Source organism: Anser brachyrhynchus, assembly GCF_964034855.1.
Source record: "Anser brachyrhynchus genome assembly, chromosome: 20".
Taxonomy (NCBI): domain Eukaryota; kingdom Metazoa; phylum Chordata; class Aves; order Anseriformes; family Anatidae; genus Anser; species Anser brachyrhynchus.
This window is the reverse complement of record NC_137713.1, coordinates 4080586-4096214: the sequence shown is the minus strand read 5'-3', so window position 1 is coordinate 4096214 and position 15629 is coordinate 4080586. Positions and strand designations below refer to the sequence as shown.

The 15629-nt window shown below is 49.7% G+C and overlaps 1 protein-coding gene across 1 annotated transcript in view; it reads left to right on the top strand.

Moving 5' to 3' along the window:
• Window positions 1-15161, top strand: part of VPS53 (VPS53 subunit of GARP complex) — a 62410-nt gene extending 47249 nt beyond the window's left edge. The window contains exons 18-22 of the mRNA XM_080562606.1: window positions 1956-2104; window positions 7319-7388; window positions 8628-8765; window positions 12007-12111; window positions 12465-15161. Coding sequence (XP_080418732.1) covers window positions 1956-2104; window positions 7319-7388; window positions 8628-8765; window positions 12007-12111; window positions 12465-12635 — 633 coding nt within the window. The 3' untranslated portion in view covers window positions 12636-15161. The remainder of the gene's footprint in view (window positions 1-1955; window positions 2105-7318; window positions 7389-8627; window positions 8766-12006; window positions 12112-12464) is intronic.
• The last annotated feature ends 468 nt before the right edge of the window (window positions 15162-15629 follow it).

Below are 15629 nucleotides of genomic sequence, written 5' to 3'. Positions count from 1 at the left end.
AGCCAGCCACGTCACCCAGGTCCTTGGGGCATGCGGGTGCTTGGGGCTGCTCCCCGGGCACCGGGCTTCTCCCTTGGGCTGCTGAGCACGATGCCTCTGCTCCTGTCCTTTGGGCCGGTTTTGTGTGTAGGCTATGTGGATATCCCAAGAAAAACATAGGATGGGGGAAAAAGGGGAATAAATTTAAGATGACAGGAACAAAGCTTTACCAGAAGAGTTGGGCTCATATTTCTTCTGATGACTTTTCAGTATGTGTGCTATTTCTTTCATTGCAGCTACTGGTTTTTTTTTTTTCTGGTGGAACGCACCCACACGCGCGCGCGCACACACACAAAGGGCTATTTTTACTGCTCGTGCTTTAAAGGCTTGGTTGTAAAGTATTGCTTTTGGAATGAAAAGCAACAAAATGAGAAGGCTACTGTTTTGTTGTTGTTGTAATAATTCAGCTCAGCAGTCCCTTTCCACTTTCTGGCTGTTCCTGTGTACGGGGACGCTCCGTTCGTTTGGGAATGGCCAGCGCTGGGAGTCCGTGTGCAAGTCCATCAGGGAGACAGGCACAGAGCCTTTTCTTCTGCTGTGAAAATTGCCACAAGCAGTAGAAAAGCAGCTGTCTTCCGAGCAATCTTCCAGCTGAAAGTAAGACGGAATTATAACCTGTAGAGCAGATGATGAAAAATCTCCCTGCTAGCTACTCAGTTACTGCGAGATGAGCACTTCGGGGTTTTGTTTGCTTGGCTTAAATAAGGATAGCTGTGGTAGAGGATGTGTGTAGACTCTGGCAGACACTGATTTTGCAAAGAATTTGGCTTCTTCGCCCATTAAGTAACTTATGCTGCATGTTTGGGTGTATTTGAACGAGCTGGGTTTTGGTGGCAAAGTAGCCGTTTCTAAATTAAAGACGGGAATTAAAAAAAACTTGCATGCAAAATCCAGAACTTTTGAAGAAAGGTTTGAGGACAAACCCAATCAAAAGAAAAAAGCTCATCTTCTGCATCTGCACAGTTTTCTGTCCTGATTTTCGTATTCACTTTATTCCTGTTTCATTTCCAAGAGGAGGAGTTGCATCTCCACCTTGCTACACGGAGCACATTGCAGAGTGCATCGTCTCTAACAGTAGCGGTGCTAAGAGCACTTTCACTGGGGAACATGAACATCCAGCAGACTTTGTACACACAGATGTTTTGCCAGGGACATCAAGGCCCTACCCAATTGGTTTTTTTCAAACGACTTGTACTGTGTGCTCACTGTATTTCTTCAAATAAAGCTCTGAGGAAGTCAAGGGAGCCACATATCTGGCTAACAGGGAACAGTCCGTTGCATTTCTGCTGATGGTAAATGAAAATACAAAAAGAATTACTCAACCTCTCATTTTATTTTTTAATGTGTATTTGGGCTGAGGTGAAGTTGGCATGCTGGCTGGTACACCAGAAGTGTTTTTAGTGTGAGCTACGCTGGTGTAGAGTGTTTTGGACTTCAAGACTATTTCTACCTCTTCCATCTATCTGTCATCAGTCTCACCAGTATTAAAGTCTTGGCTGCCATACAGGAATCCAGACTTTGCAAGCTTGCAGTTATTTTCTCAAATGCCTGTAATCAGGATTTATATGGGCACTTCATCCCAGAAAACTGGGAGCTGTTACATATTGAAGCAGTGTAGGGTGCTCCAAAAGCCTTTTTACTGCTAATGCTTCCCATTACCAGGCAGAATCTCTCTCCGCTCTGGTGCAAAAAGGGCCATTTTGGGTTTCCCTCCTTTGTGTTTTGTTCTGGGAATGGTTTTGATCAGTCAGTGTAGTGACGAAGAACGTGACCTTGGTAGTGGTGAATTGCAGAGGCAGTCTCTTGATTATTCCTTAGAGATCCTTTGGCAGGAAGCTCATACGGTTTTCCTTGCATATCGCTTGAACCCTAATGAATTACACAGTCTTTTTGGTTGTTTTTTCCTCTTTGTGCAGATGCAGTGGCAGAACGTGGAACACGTTGGCGATCAGAGTCCTTATGTCACCTCGGTAATCCTCCACATCAAGCAGAACGTCCCCATCATCCGCGACAACCTGGCATCCACGAGGAAGTACTTCACTCAGTTCTGCATCAAGTTTGCAAAGTAAGGTACCCACACGGTAAAGAATTCCTCAGGGCCTCTGGTTTCACTACTCTGTGTGCGATGATTTGCCTTCTCGGTGCCTGGGCGAAGACCTTTCCCACCCAGGGAGAGCACAGAGGGAGGTGGGGCAGGGCAGCAAACACCAGCAGCTGCTGGCAAGGTTGAAAGACACTTGAATGTCTTGTCTCAAGTTTCTTGCTGAGGCAGATTTTCTCAGATGTTTGCACTGATTGGTTCCTTCTTGCGTGCCTAAACCATTCCATAAAATATTTTGATGATCAGTGGTCAGTTTTTGCCAAGTACGGAAGGTTTGGGGCTGAACATCTTAAAAAGGCTGAATATAGAGGACTATTACTGAGGAGTTGACAACTCTTGTTATGGAAACCTACTTATCCTTCAGTGCTAAGAGGCTGAAGTATTTCAAGCACATAAATTTCGGTGCATCGTTTGCCTTAAAGTAACTTATGTATCAATTGTAGGACTGTAAGGATGGCAAGCGTAATGAATAAATTCTAAGTTAACAGATTAAAATCTGCTTTTCTGTGCAAAAATGTTTCAGAGAAGAGTGGAAATATACATTTAGATTTTGAGGGTTATTCCAAATGTCTTCCTGGCAAGTCACTTGATGTTGGGCAGGGTGAAAGGAACTGGAAGATGAGACAGGAATTCCCCTTGCCTTTGGAATCAGGGTTGAGGGTGAAGTCCAAACTTGGAAGCTGTGTCCAAAACCAAAATTCTCTTTTTTTGGGAATACACTTTGAACTCTTTCCTGCTTTCCTGAGACCAGTTGAGCTCTGCATGCCAGTGCCCCGTGAAAAAGCCCCGGGAGGAGCTGGCCGGTTGTGTACAACTGGTTGCATGGGGCTGTCCGGGTAGATGCTTGGGAGCAGTACCACACGTATCATATGTCACTCTTTAAAATACTTAAACATTTCATTCATCTCTAATAAGCTAATCATCCTGAAATAAACTGTATGGCCTGGCAGTTACTGTGTGGGTTTGAGACCAGAAGTTCAGTTCCTGCTTCAGCAGGAAAAGATGCAGTAGGCTCTCGTGAGAACCGTTAGCTTTCGCAGCGGGGAGGCTGGCCTGAGAGTTTCGTTCCCCCTTTCTATCTCTGGGTACTCATTAGTTTGCATTAAGGAGCAGTTACTGATAAATCATATTATGACATTGCCCATAATCACTGTTTGAAATACTGTCCCAGTCGAAATTTATTGCACTTAAGCCTTCTGTGTGGTTACGCTTGAATTTTATATCGCTAACATGGTGATAAATAATATAAAAAAACATTTACTCAGCTGTTCACAGCACACTCTTAATACCTCAGCTTAGTTGTCTCCCTTTTAACTTTATTGCTAAGCGCATACCGAGTAAACTCTGGGTAAAATACCCAACTCTCACATTCGAGAAGCGTTGAAACCTAAACTGAGGGCCTTCCTCAGAGCTTGCTCCACGGAAGACCACAGAAACCTACAAAACTGCTGCTTCACTTTAAAATCTTTTTAATAGAACTACAGCCCTGATTGGTGGTACGTGAAAATTAAGACACAGTCCAGAATTCACTGCATTGTAGATCAAGTGCAGAAGTGAAAATTGGGTTCGATGAGAGCAATCCCTAAATATTGGGGTTTTGCCAGACAGTGTTTAGAGTTCTGTGCCACTTGCTTTTCAGGAGAACTAGCACAGTGATAAGAGTGTGTTACCTACTTAAAATCCTTCTGATGTTTTAATGTGCACACAATTCGTGTGTTTGAGGCTCTGAATTCTTATGGAATATGCTGGTCTGTCTCATATAAATACCTGGCCTTTTGTGTGCCCCACCACACTGAAAATCCTTTTAGCAGGCGTCGTGCTTCTCCGTATGTTAGTGCCTGTGTCTCTGAACTGGCAGCCGCTTCTCAGCTCTAATGGCTTGTGTGTAGGGCTGGTATTGAGTTACAGGACCACAGGGGAGACGGCATCGAAAGTCACTAAATTTAAAGCTGAGGGATCCGAGCCAAGTCTGGGAGAAGAAAAATTGCCACCCGAAATCGCATCCATCCTCTAACCTAATCTGTCGCTTTTGCTTTGTTGTGACCAACGTGCAGCCCTCGCTCCTCCAAACAGCGGGAAGCAGCTGAAGCAGCCGGAGCCCCGGAGGTGCTGGCGGGCTGCTGGTGGGCTCTGTTCCCCTGCACCACCCTGGGCCTTATCCTCTGAAATCAGAAACCACAGCGGTGTGGCTGGGGCTGCTCTGCTGGGGTGCGTTTGGGCACTCGGTGACCTGACCTCGGGGACGAAGAGCCGAGATCCGAGAGGCAGGACAAACAAACAGCTCTCCCCTTTGCCAGAGCAGCGGGGCGTTAATCGCAAACAGCTAAACGCGGTGGGTAGCTGCCGTGCACCTCCCTGCGACCACCCTGGCCTTTGGCTCCTGCTTGTAGCGAGAGGAGTCGGGAGAAGGATTGCAGTGAGGAGGCTCCTGCTGGTTTTCTAAGCCTGGGTGAGTCTGCGAGGGCTGGCCACCGCCTCGAGGGCGGCGTGAAGCAAACAGTGACACCAGGATGCCTGGAATGATATCCCGTAGTAGCTCATCTCCCGCCGGGGAGACAGCCTGTGGTTGCATCTCTGTCCGCCTTAGCAAAGCGTTGTGTTAAATGCATCATCAGCACAGGGGATAAAGAAAACACGGGCTTTGGCAGAGCCACACCCTCGGGTGGAAGCCTCTCAGATGCTGGGGTTTCTGTGCTTTAGGTTCCTGCTCTGCCTTGCACTGCTTTATTATTACGCTGGGGGCTTGCCTGCTTCTATGGAGAAGATTTTGCTGGATTCCGTTTTATAGCTGAAACTGTAAATGATTTCTGGCATCCAGTCGAGCTCCGTGGATGTGCAGGGAGTAAAGGCATTCAGAGTACAAAACCGTGTGCGCAGCGTTTACCGCTGGAGACGCACGTATTGCTCACGTCAGGATCGCCTGCTGTACGCTCCGAGAGCCAAACTTCGAGCCCAGCCCAGGCAAGAAACTCGAGCAAATTTTTCACTTAAGCGCAACTGCTCTCGATGGTCTTTGCTAGACAAAAAAAAAAAAAAAGCCTCAAAAAACCAGAGCAGTCCTTGGATCTGATGTTTTGTATTGTCTGTCCTGCCGGAGTTGAGAAGCTGTTTCCAATAAGACAGCGTGAAATAACAGGCGTGCAGGGATGGAAGGTCGCTTTACCCTGCTGCAGTGCTTGTGGGTGGCCATCCTAAAAGGCCTGGGAATTGTTTCAGGCAAGAGAGGGCTGTCTGTGGGAGACCGTGTGCTTATATAGCACAAAAAAAATAGAAAAAGAGGAGAGCAGGAGGGTTCCTTTGCCCGCCAGTCTGCCACCCTGCAGAAAGAAAGGCTCTCCCTGTTTCTCCTGCACAACGTGAGCGTTAGCTCCGTGCCTGACCCTACAGAGAGAGAGAGCTGGACCCACATGCAAGATCAAAGGTACAATTAACCTCTTGTGCTCTTCCACTCGTAGCAAGCTGCTGCATCCGGAACTGCTGGCAATTGTTCATTTTGCAGGATTGCCTAAGCTCCAGCTGTGCTTGGCACTCTCTAATTGCCGTCTGGGAATTATTTATACACCTGAAAAATGGACTTGTAAGATAGGTTATATCTCTGCTTTAATGCTTTAGTGCAAGAGGAGACGGGGCTTGTTTTCCTCCTCTTACTTAGCTTTTGTTGCCAAGGTTGTCTCTCTGGTGGCCAAATTCAAAGCTGTTTGGGGCAGCCCAGTAGCTGGTTCTCAGCAATGATTTGAAATCGTTCGACTTGACACCTCTCCAGGAAAAGATGATTCAGTGAGAGAGGTCGCGGCTGTGTCTGAGGGAAGAAGCCTTTGCTTGGAAAGATTCTTTGTTGAGCCATTTCTTTTGATTTGCTTAGCAGCTTGGCACATTCCTTGCCTGAGTTACGCTTTTGTCATTCTTTCATGAGAAAGGGCTGAAAAATAAAAGTCCTGGCTTGGAAAACAGGTGGCAGGACAAACAAGGTGCTGTCCGTGCTCCCTTGTTCATGGAAAGGAAACAGCTTGACAGATGCAAGGGGGAACCACACTGAAATTAGATCATCACCGTATGCAGCACCTCATTCAAGAGGACAAAAACCAGACCAGCTTGCAAGAACTTAGGACAGAGATGCTGAAATCCAAGACCTGCCACCAGATCGTGGACAAGGCCCTGGAAACAACGTGAGCCCTGCAGGCGTTCAACCAACAAAGGCCATGTGAAAGAGTCAGAGTACGTCGTAAAAGCAAAGTAAAAGGTAGTAAAACAGTAAAAGGAAGACAACAGGATTGGTGGTGTGATCCTGACAGATGGCTCACCCGATCCGGAGGGGTTTGCACTGCTGCCTCTGACTCCTCACACTCACTTCTGGGTTTTCCTGGGGCTGCAGCTTGGTAGGGCAGGAGCTTGTCTTGCCAGCCCTCCTGCTAAAAGGGAGCATCGGCTTTCCCACTGAAGGGTGAAGCTACCACCAAGCCTAGTATCGAGAAGCAAAAGGCTAAAACTAAAGCTGATGTTCCGGAAGACGTTGCCCAAGGTGATGAATGTTGGGCTTAGCTTCTGTCTTTGCCAAATTCTGCACCGTTTCGTATGTAATTTAATAATCTTTTGGAGTCTAAAGCCCATATTAATAAAAGAGGGTAACGGTGTTTTCCTTTTCACAAAACTTCTCATTGTCCTGATTGCGTTGGCTAGGAGCTGTCTGGAAGAGTGCCGCGCTGTGCGAATGTCCAGGGCCCAGCAGACCTCCAGCCTTGGCTGGACCTCAAGTCCAGTCCGTAGTGTGCATGCTATGGAATTACTAGTATGCAGTGAAATGTAGGTCCTGGATACAATCAAGATACTTCCACTCCATGAATAGCTGTACAAATCTTGGTGTGTTGCTTGTAGTTGTCATGTGCAATAGTTTGCTTGTTCTTGAACTTGTACTGTAATACTTCATGTGTACCCTCTAGGAATTTATTTACAGAGTGTGTGTGCAACTTCTCAACTCTAAGATCAGCATAGATAAAAAAAAAAATCAGGTAGAATTCTTTTGCACTTAGTATGCTTAGTGTGCCCAGTCAGATGGAGAACCACGCGCTTACTGTGTCTCTGTGGAAAGCCGTGCTGTTCTGGTTTTGCATGCGTTGTTACCACAGAATATTGTACGACTCCAAATGCTGACATCTGTGTCATTTTGTCTCTTCGCTGCAGCTCCTTCATTCCCAAGTTCATTAACCACCTCTTCAAGTGCAAACCCATTAGCATGGTGGGAGCAGAACAGGTAAGAACAAGCAGTCGCGTTGGCAGTAGTATTTCACTTCTGTGCTCAAGACGTAAAAGGCAGTTGGTGAAAAGGGGCCGAGAACTGTTACATGGCCTGAATTTGGTACAGCTGAGTGCTCTCTGGTTGTCTGGAAATTGTACAGTCAGTGTAAGGCAACAGGGGTACGTTCTGGTGGAGGGCAGGGTTAAAGCAGGTGTGTAGTGGTGTGGCCACAGTCGACCCTGTAACGTGGGAGGAGGTCCTAGGCACCTTCCCAGGCAGCTGAGCTCTCCCTTTGCCAGTCAAAGTATCAAGAGCACCCTAACAACAAACCTCCTAAGCACCTGCCTAATGTGTCGTAGTGAGATTGTCCTCAGTGTGATCGTAGAAAGGAAAAGCAAGTTGCCCATGACAAACTACTGCAAGAAGCTCCTGTGTCCTTCTCAGACTGTTTTTACGTCCCATTTTTCTCAAAGTAGGTAATCGCTCAGTCCCTTTGCTGCTACTTTCAGATTTCTAGCCTCTGCCAGTTTTTTCTCATCTCTTTAAACACACCCAGTGTAATCAGGGGGGTGCAGTATTTGGGGTAACTTGCTCTATGATATTCTAACCCACAACACTTCGTTATCAGACAGTGGTTGAGCACTCTGCTGAATTTAGTGGCTGCTGTTTGCTGCTTGTATAGCTGCTGGTCTGGTAAAAACCACCATACAGCAGGCTGCGAGCTTCGTGTGTCAGATAGCACAGGATATTGTGTGGTTTTGTGTTGCAGTTTTCTTTAAAATAATAATTAAAAAAATCAAGTGGTTGAGTAAATGCAGAAATCCTGGTATAATTGCTGGTTAGGTGCAAGAGAAAGCATGGTGTTAATTCATTTGACCTTGATATTTAAATAATGGCACAGCTACAGGTAATCAAGGTGTCTCAGTTTATGCTGTCAAAGGGAAGAGGACGGAGAAATCCGTCTGTGCCGGGTGTTTTGCAGCCACAAGTCACTGCAAGCAGCAGAGCAGCGCTCTGTCAGAATCAACAACTGGTGCTGATAAATAGCCGTGGGGATAAACAGCCGAGGGTGATCTTGTCTCCTTGAAGAGCCGTGACAAGGGTCGGTTCCTTCTGCTCCTTCTGCTCCTGCAGCCCAATTACCAGGATGTTTTCAGCGTGAGAAGCGTTAAACTTTTAAGCCTGTTGGATTATAGCAGCTGAGGCAGCCTGGTTTAGGGGGCCTGGCTAACGGGGTGCAATTTGCTGTTGCAGCTGCTGCTGGACACCCACTCCCTGAAGATGGTTCTCCTGGATCTGCCCTCCATTGGGTCCCAGGTGGTGAGGAAGGCTCCCGCCAGCTACACGCGGATAGTGGTGAAAGGCATGACTCGGGCTGAAATGATCCTGAAGGTAACTCAAGACTTTTGATAAGCTGCCAGCCAGACTGCTGGGCTGGGAACCGGAGCGAGCGAATTCCAGGGGGCCCTTCCTTTGAACGCAGCGTTGCAGAGCGCACGTGAATGTATGCGTGCTCGTACGGGTGTGCTGCCAGCTGTTCTAGAGACCTGGCTGATCTGCCTTGGTTTTGCTGCCGCTCCCTTTTAACGTAGCCTTTGGGTTTTGGTCCTCATTTTTCAAGATAACTTGAGCGCTCGGGTTCTGCTTACTAGAAGAGTCGGGGCACCAGATTTCCTTGGGAGCTCGTGAAAATCGGAGCTAACATCCGTAAGTGTCTGCCTCAGGGCAAAGCCTCCAGTTCAGGTTACTCCAGGCCTTTGTGCAGACTCCATCACGCAGGGGAGCCAAGCCGTGCTTGAGTCACCTGTTTACTGTCTAGTGTAACAGCCAGTGCAAACATGTCTGGGTTACTGTATTCACCAGAGTCCTTTTTCATTTTCCAGACCTGGTGCCTGGAAAATGACCCAAAAGCAGTGTGTTGTCTTCTTAAAGCGTAACAAGCAAAGCGATCTCCCTGCCTCCCCTTCCCCCTGCTGTTGTGTCTCTGACATAAGAAGTCAGGCTTGATCCCAAGGGAAGCCCTGGGAGCTTTGCAGTAGTGCTCTGCTGAGCAGAGGGGGTTTGTCCCCCGCTCGCTCTCAGCACCGTGGGGATGTGACTTGGTGGCACCCCGTGTCAGACAGGATGGCCAGCCAGCAGCGAGAGCCTTGCACAAACCACGGCCGAGGCAAGGAGGGGTTGGACCCGATGGGGTTGGACCCGGTGATCTCTTGAGGTCCCTTCCAACCCCTACAGTTCTGTGATCCTGCAGGTGCAGAGGCCGGGCTCCCTCTGCTTGCCCACTGCTCAGTGTGGCTCTGCTCCCTAGGCAGTGTCACCGGTCAGTTTGCACTCTGACTTCATAAATCAGTTCTGAAATTCTCTGCTTTTGGAATAAAACGACTGAGGTGTTAGTAGAGGAGTTAAAGCAAGTCTAAATTTTTTGTAGAAATGACCTGGAGAAAAATTCCTTTTTATTGCTAACAGGAGCAGGAAGATGGGTGCCTGCTGCATACACAATCAGGTCTTTCCTTGAAGCTTGCATACACAATCAGAAAAGTAGTGGAAGTAATTTCTGTCCCCTTAGTATCACCCTGGCTTCATCGGGGCTGACGTGAAGGCAGCACAGGAGATGGATTGCTGCTGCTGAGCCCTGAGCCTCGGGCAGCGAGCACAAGTGGTGGAAGCGTGGCAGGTTCACGGGCTCTGCATTAGCAGCACGGCTGCTTTTTCAGACATCCCATCCTTGCCGTGCTGCTGCATAAAGCATTTCTGCCGGCCCCAAGTGAGGGCTCGGTGTCAGAGCAGGTAGTAATTAAACAGCGATACGCTCGTAGCGTTCAATGCTCCGCGGAGAGATTTTACAAAATAATGCCCCATATAATCAGCAGGCGAGCAGGCTGAGTGGTTGGCTGATGAAGATTTGTTAATCGCAGTGGCTGAACACGATTGCCCGAAGTCTGGGTAACCCACAGCCCAGCATCTGGGGCTAGTGTCAGCACCAGTCTCTCGGTTACGGGGTAGAAGAGCCTCTCAGAAGTGCCCGTTCGTGCTGGGCCACCGGTATTTCTGTCGGACGGTTTGCTTGCAGGAGCCCAGAGCTGACTGTTTGTCCGCTCTGTTTGCCTTGCGGGTCGTCTCTTTCTGTCAGTGCTCAGACTCTCTCTCTGCTGCTTCCAAATTGTCCATTAAAGAGTCTTTTTTGTAAGAACCATTTCACTCCATCAAAAGTACGGCCTAATGCCCTCCTCCTCGGGGTTTTCAGGGCTCTCCTGCACAGTACAGAGGCTGTTCAGAAACGATGCCTGCGTTGCACGCAGTGCCACCGCACAGTGCTGTGTCCTGCCTTGTACCAGCGCAGCTAATTCAGCGGGAGCACCGTTAAGCCCGTAGATGGCACAAACAAATTATTTCATTGAAGCCGTAGAAAGCGCAGATGCGAGCACGGAGGAGGGAATCTCAGCGCGCACGTCCCGCAGAGCTGTTTCCTTTCTCCTCTGGCCCCGGTGTCTGAAGCTCCAGCTTTTCATCTTGGCATACGATTTTTACAAGGGCTGTAAATTAAGGCTTTATAAGTGTACACACGGCTATGATGTTTCATTGGTCTGAAGTGCAGCGAAAGAAAGAAACGTCTCGGTGACAGAATGCAGCGTGGGGTGAGATGGGTCAGTGGAAACATATGGAAACGTTTTCAGAGACAGGGAAGAGTCTGGTCCTGGGCTGTTTCTGCCCTGCATGTGCGTACGTACTTCCCAGAGAGGTGCTTCTGCTCCCGAGCATTACCTAAAGCCGTGTTCTTTGTGGAACTCACGGCTCGTGGAGGGGAAAATACACCAGTGAGTAAGTAATCGTCTTCGTAGCTCCAGGTCCCCATTTTAATTTTATTCCTGATGTGACGTGTTGTTGGGACGGGGAGGGTCAGAGCTCCGGCAGAAGGCAGCAGGGGTGCACGCTGCATCCCAGCCCCCAGAGATGTGTGCAGGAGGGGCTGCACCCAAAGCACGCAGCAGCCAAGTGCACAACGGGTACGAAGCAGGAGGGCTGCGAAGCAGCTCGCTGTGCCCCACGCTGTTCTGGGGCGGGAGCATCTGCAGGAAGAGCGCTGTCAGGTTACCCTGTGAGATGCTGTGTCTGTTCTGCTTCTGCACAGGAGGGAGGCGCAGCCGAAGGGAGGGTCTGGGTGGCCTCCAGCCGCCTGCTGCCCGATCTGCCGGTGGGCTTGGGACTCCCTAAGCGCCCCCCTGCCACCGGCGCTGCCTTTCTTCCCCAAGCAACCACCGACTGCCCGGCAAGGCTTCCCCACGCAACGAGATAAAATTTTGAGCTTTGACAACGCGCTAGCGCCTGCCAGCTGACAAGCACGCAGACGAAGTCCTGCTGCTCTTTGCAACGCGATTCACAGCTCCTGCAGCCCCTCGGTCTGAGAGCTGCTGGCTGGGCAGGAAGAGACCCCTTCTCTGCTCCTAGGCTGCTCTTTACTTTGCTGTTCTTCACTCTCGGTCACTGTCAGCACATACAACACCTTTCCTGTTCCTTAAGCATTTTATTTTACAACAAACCAGTCCTGCTGTCGCTCCTGTGCCTGAACTGAGCAGTGGCTTTAACTCCTAAAAGTTATCTGATCTCTTTTTTTTTTTTTCTCTCGTCTTGGCAGGTGGTCATGGCTCCGCACGAGCCCCCGGTTGTATTTGTTGACAATTACATCAAGCTCCTTGCTGACTGCAGCACAGACACTTTCCAGAAGATACTAGACATGAAGGTTAGAACCAATCCTGCGTTTGCTAGAGTGGTGTTGAGATTGTTGGGGACTTTTTCAGTAGAAATATGGAGGGGTTTGGGAGTGGGAAAAGCACTCTTTAAGGCAAGTGTATCCTCTGTACTCTGAAAGTGTGTAGAGTTGCTACTGAAGAATACTTCCTCAGGTCAGTTACCTTGCTTATAGCTATGCTGGGGCTGAGCTCAGTTGTTTCTGGCTCACCCAGAGATCTGCAATTGGTGGGCAAACAAAGGATCGAGGTTTGAAACAGGCTCTGCTGTGGCCGTCATCATGCACGCCTGCTCCTCGGTCAGGAAAGTCTAACCTCATGGCTTCGTTGTTCTTTGCTCTCGCAGGGCCTGAAGAGGAGCGAGCAAAGCAGCATGCTGGACCTCTTCCGCCAGCGCCTCCCGGCACCGCCCTCTGGAGCGGAGAGCACCGGCTCCCTCTCGCTGAGCACTCCTACGCCAGAGCAGGAGTCCTCTCGGATACGGAAACTGGAGAAGCTCATCAAAAAAAGACTCTAAGCCCGCAGAAGAGAAGGCTGTTGCTCAGGACTGGCTGCAGTCGCTGGGAGCAAAGCTCTTCGGACTTAGGTTTTACAGAAAGCTGCTGCTGAAAAATTCGTGTCCCGTGATTGTCGTGCCCTGTGATCTGTTAACCATCGTACACCGTGGCACTGCAGCTCTGCTCAGACCGAGGGAGAATCTGACCAAGGTGTTTGCCTTTAGGTAGCTTAGCATGAATGAAACCCTGTGTGGTGGAGAAAACAGGTACCTGGAAGTCAGCAGCTACAGACGTGGTTTGGGTGGATTCAGAGAATATCCGGCTGCGATACGCTTGGCATCCCAGCCGTCAGCCCAGCCAGGCTCTGCTGCTGCAACACTACTAAGGCTTTTGCCCAAGAACTCAATGTTACTGCTCACTCCCTGCTTTCAGAGCTGTTCCTCTGTTTCATTATTTATTGGGGGGGTGGGAGGGCAATAACAATAAAACAAAAAAAAAAATAAAGGGGCTAAAAAACCTTTAACAGCTGGGCTCCAGGCACCTGCAGTTCCACTGAAACCATTGGAAATGCCCGGTGCAGGTTTCACCCCTGCTCCCAGAACAGGCACGCATAAACCACCAGGAAAACAGCAAGGCAGCTCCTTTTCAGAACAGGGGGACAGGGCTGAATGAATGCCTTCTGAGCCTTGCCTGATACCCTGGAGGCCAAACTAAACATCCGCGGAGCCCATCTCCAGCTCCTTGTTATTTCCGTCGCATGTGCTGGGCTCGGCCCCTGTCCCTGATGGGAGGTCCCGTGCTGCGTCTCGCCCTCCATCCACAGAGGGCTGTTCGTGGGATAAGTGTGGTACGGCACCAGTGGGATAAGTGTGGTACGGCAGCAGCCCTGGTTCTCATGCCAAGGGGCATGGCCAGAGCTTGGGTCTGCCCCTTTGGCCCCTTTGCTGCCCTGCATGGAGAGATGCTGGAAATGTTGGAGCCTGCAGCTGCCAGGGCCTCTTCCCCGGACAGGATGCTTACAAAAGCCTCAGACTTCAAAGGCCTTCCTCTCCTCCTCCTCCTCTGCGTGGGGAGAGGAGGAGCACCAGAGGTGAAATAATTCAGATAACCTGGGCCCCCCTTCCTGGGGGTCCAGCTCACGCTGGCACCCAGCCACAAAGCCAGCACAGAACAGGGTCTGGCTTGGGGTCTGTGGCCATCAGCATCCCTCCCCTGACCCTTGTGTAAGCCTCCCAGGGGAGTTTCAGGCAGGGACATGTCGTCTCCTCGTTAGTGACGCTGGATTTCTTCCTAAACTCCTCTGTGTGCTTTTCTTGGGAGGCATATGCCCGATCGGTAAACAATTGAATCCCACGTGGATTTAGGGGCAGATAAACCAGTTGTGCCTGCTTTATTTTAACTCAAGCTTCACTCGGATTTGCAGGAAATAAAAAGTCATGTAACAGTTTGGGAGGTGAGGAGTGATCGCGCTGTCAGACGCCTTCTCGGGTGGGCTCCCCCCACATAAAGTTGGGCCTTAGGACCATGTTCTTAGGGGGCTGTGGTCGCTCTGAATTTTAGTATTCGCTGTGGCACATCTGGGAGGGAGGAAGGGGTGAGGCACACTGCAGGAAAATGAGCTGTGTGCACCCAAACCCGGAGATTCACCAGAACCAGGGGGGGGGAAATGAGAGGTTCCTGTGCCTACCTGGTTGTGTTTCGGTGCTGTCCCAGTGCACCCTCAGGGCAGGGGGCTGGGTGGTGGCAGGGGTGTGGGCTGCACCCCTTCCCTCTCCTCGGCTGGGTGGTTTTGGGAGGGCAGATCCCGTGCCTGACTCGGTAAAAACCCTGTACTCCTTCCGCACAGCCAGCAAGTCAGCCTGCGCCCGAACAGTCAGGACTTGATCACGGGATTCAAGCAGAAAGAATAAATCCGCAGAGATGAAACCCTCACTAGTCAGGTATTGCTAACACCGATCTGCCGCTGCAGGGCGGTGTGTGCTGACAGGTACACCCACACCGTCTCTTTAGGACACGTTTTCAGGGGTCTCCCCAGCTCTGGACCCTGGCTGCAGCGTGCGGGTGCTCAGCTGCGGTGATGCCCCAGCAGCGGTTGTGAGGGACGGCAGTTTCTCATCACTCCAGTTTTACAAATCTTCCCAAGTCCGGCTTAGCTTCATTTATTTCTTCTCCTGATTTCACGTCGGGTGACAAAAGAAGGAAGGGTGTTGGGAAGAGCGTTGGGGTTATGAAGAGCCTTTCCCAGAGGACGCGCTATCTCACAGTGCGTGTGCAGGATGGCTCACACGTTATCAGATACAACAGCTGGGGCGGAGGGAACACGGCTTTGCAGAGATTCCTTATTCCCTGGGGGGGGGCTAAATAATTTATTTTAGATTAATTTTTTTCTTTGCTATGACTCTGGATGATTCTCTAACTAAATTATGAATAGCTGAATATGATGTTCGAGTTATCGTCGCGTATCTTCCCCTGAAGGCTTCTCCTGTTTCATTATCTGCATTTCATTCTGGAGATAAGAAATAAAAGAAAAAATGGATTTTTAGTTCCAACCTTTGAAGACTGTTACAGTCGAGTTCTACTTTTAGAGGGCAACTTGGCAGTTTTCTACTTTCACGTTTAAGGATATCGTCCCCCTGACACTTGGGCATTTATCGGATTTGGCACGTCTGTATGTATATATGTTAGCTTTTGGGGATTTACATCTCTGTGGGATAAAGGAGAGGGTTTTTTTTCTGTATAAAATGCCACTTCTAATGTTTTTTGGCCGAGGTGTAATTCTGGCTGTACGTTGGACTGTGACACTGCAATGAATTAAATGGTTGCTGACGTTCAGCTGCTGGGCGTTTTCTGTCCGACTGCCCCACAACTGCAGCGGCCAGGACGGGGCCGTGCCGCACCACTCCCAAAACGTGCCGCAGCCAGGGAGCCACTGCTGTCTGCCTGCAGTTCTCTCGTAGCTCTTCTCCCTCCTGGCTTCCCCACCTCGGGGGCTTCTGTAGCTCCAGCACGGGCAG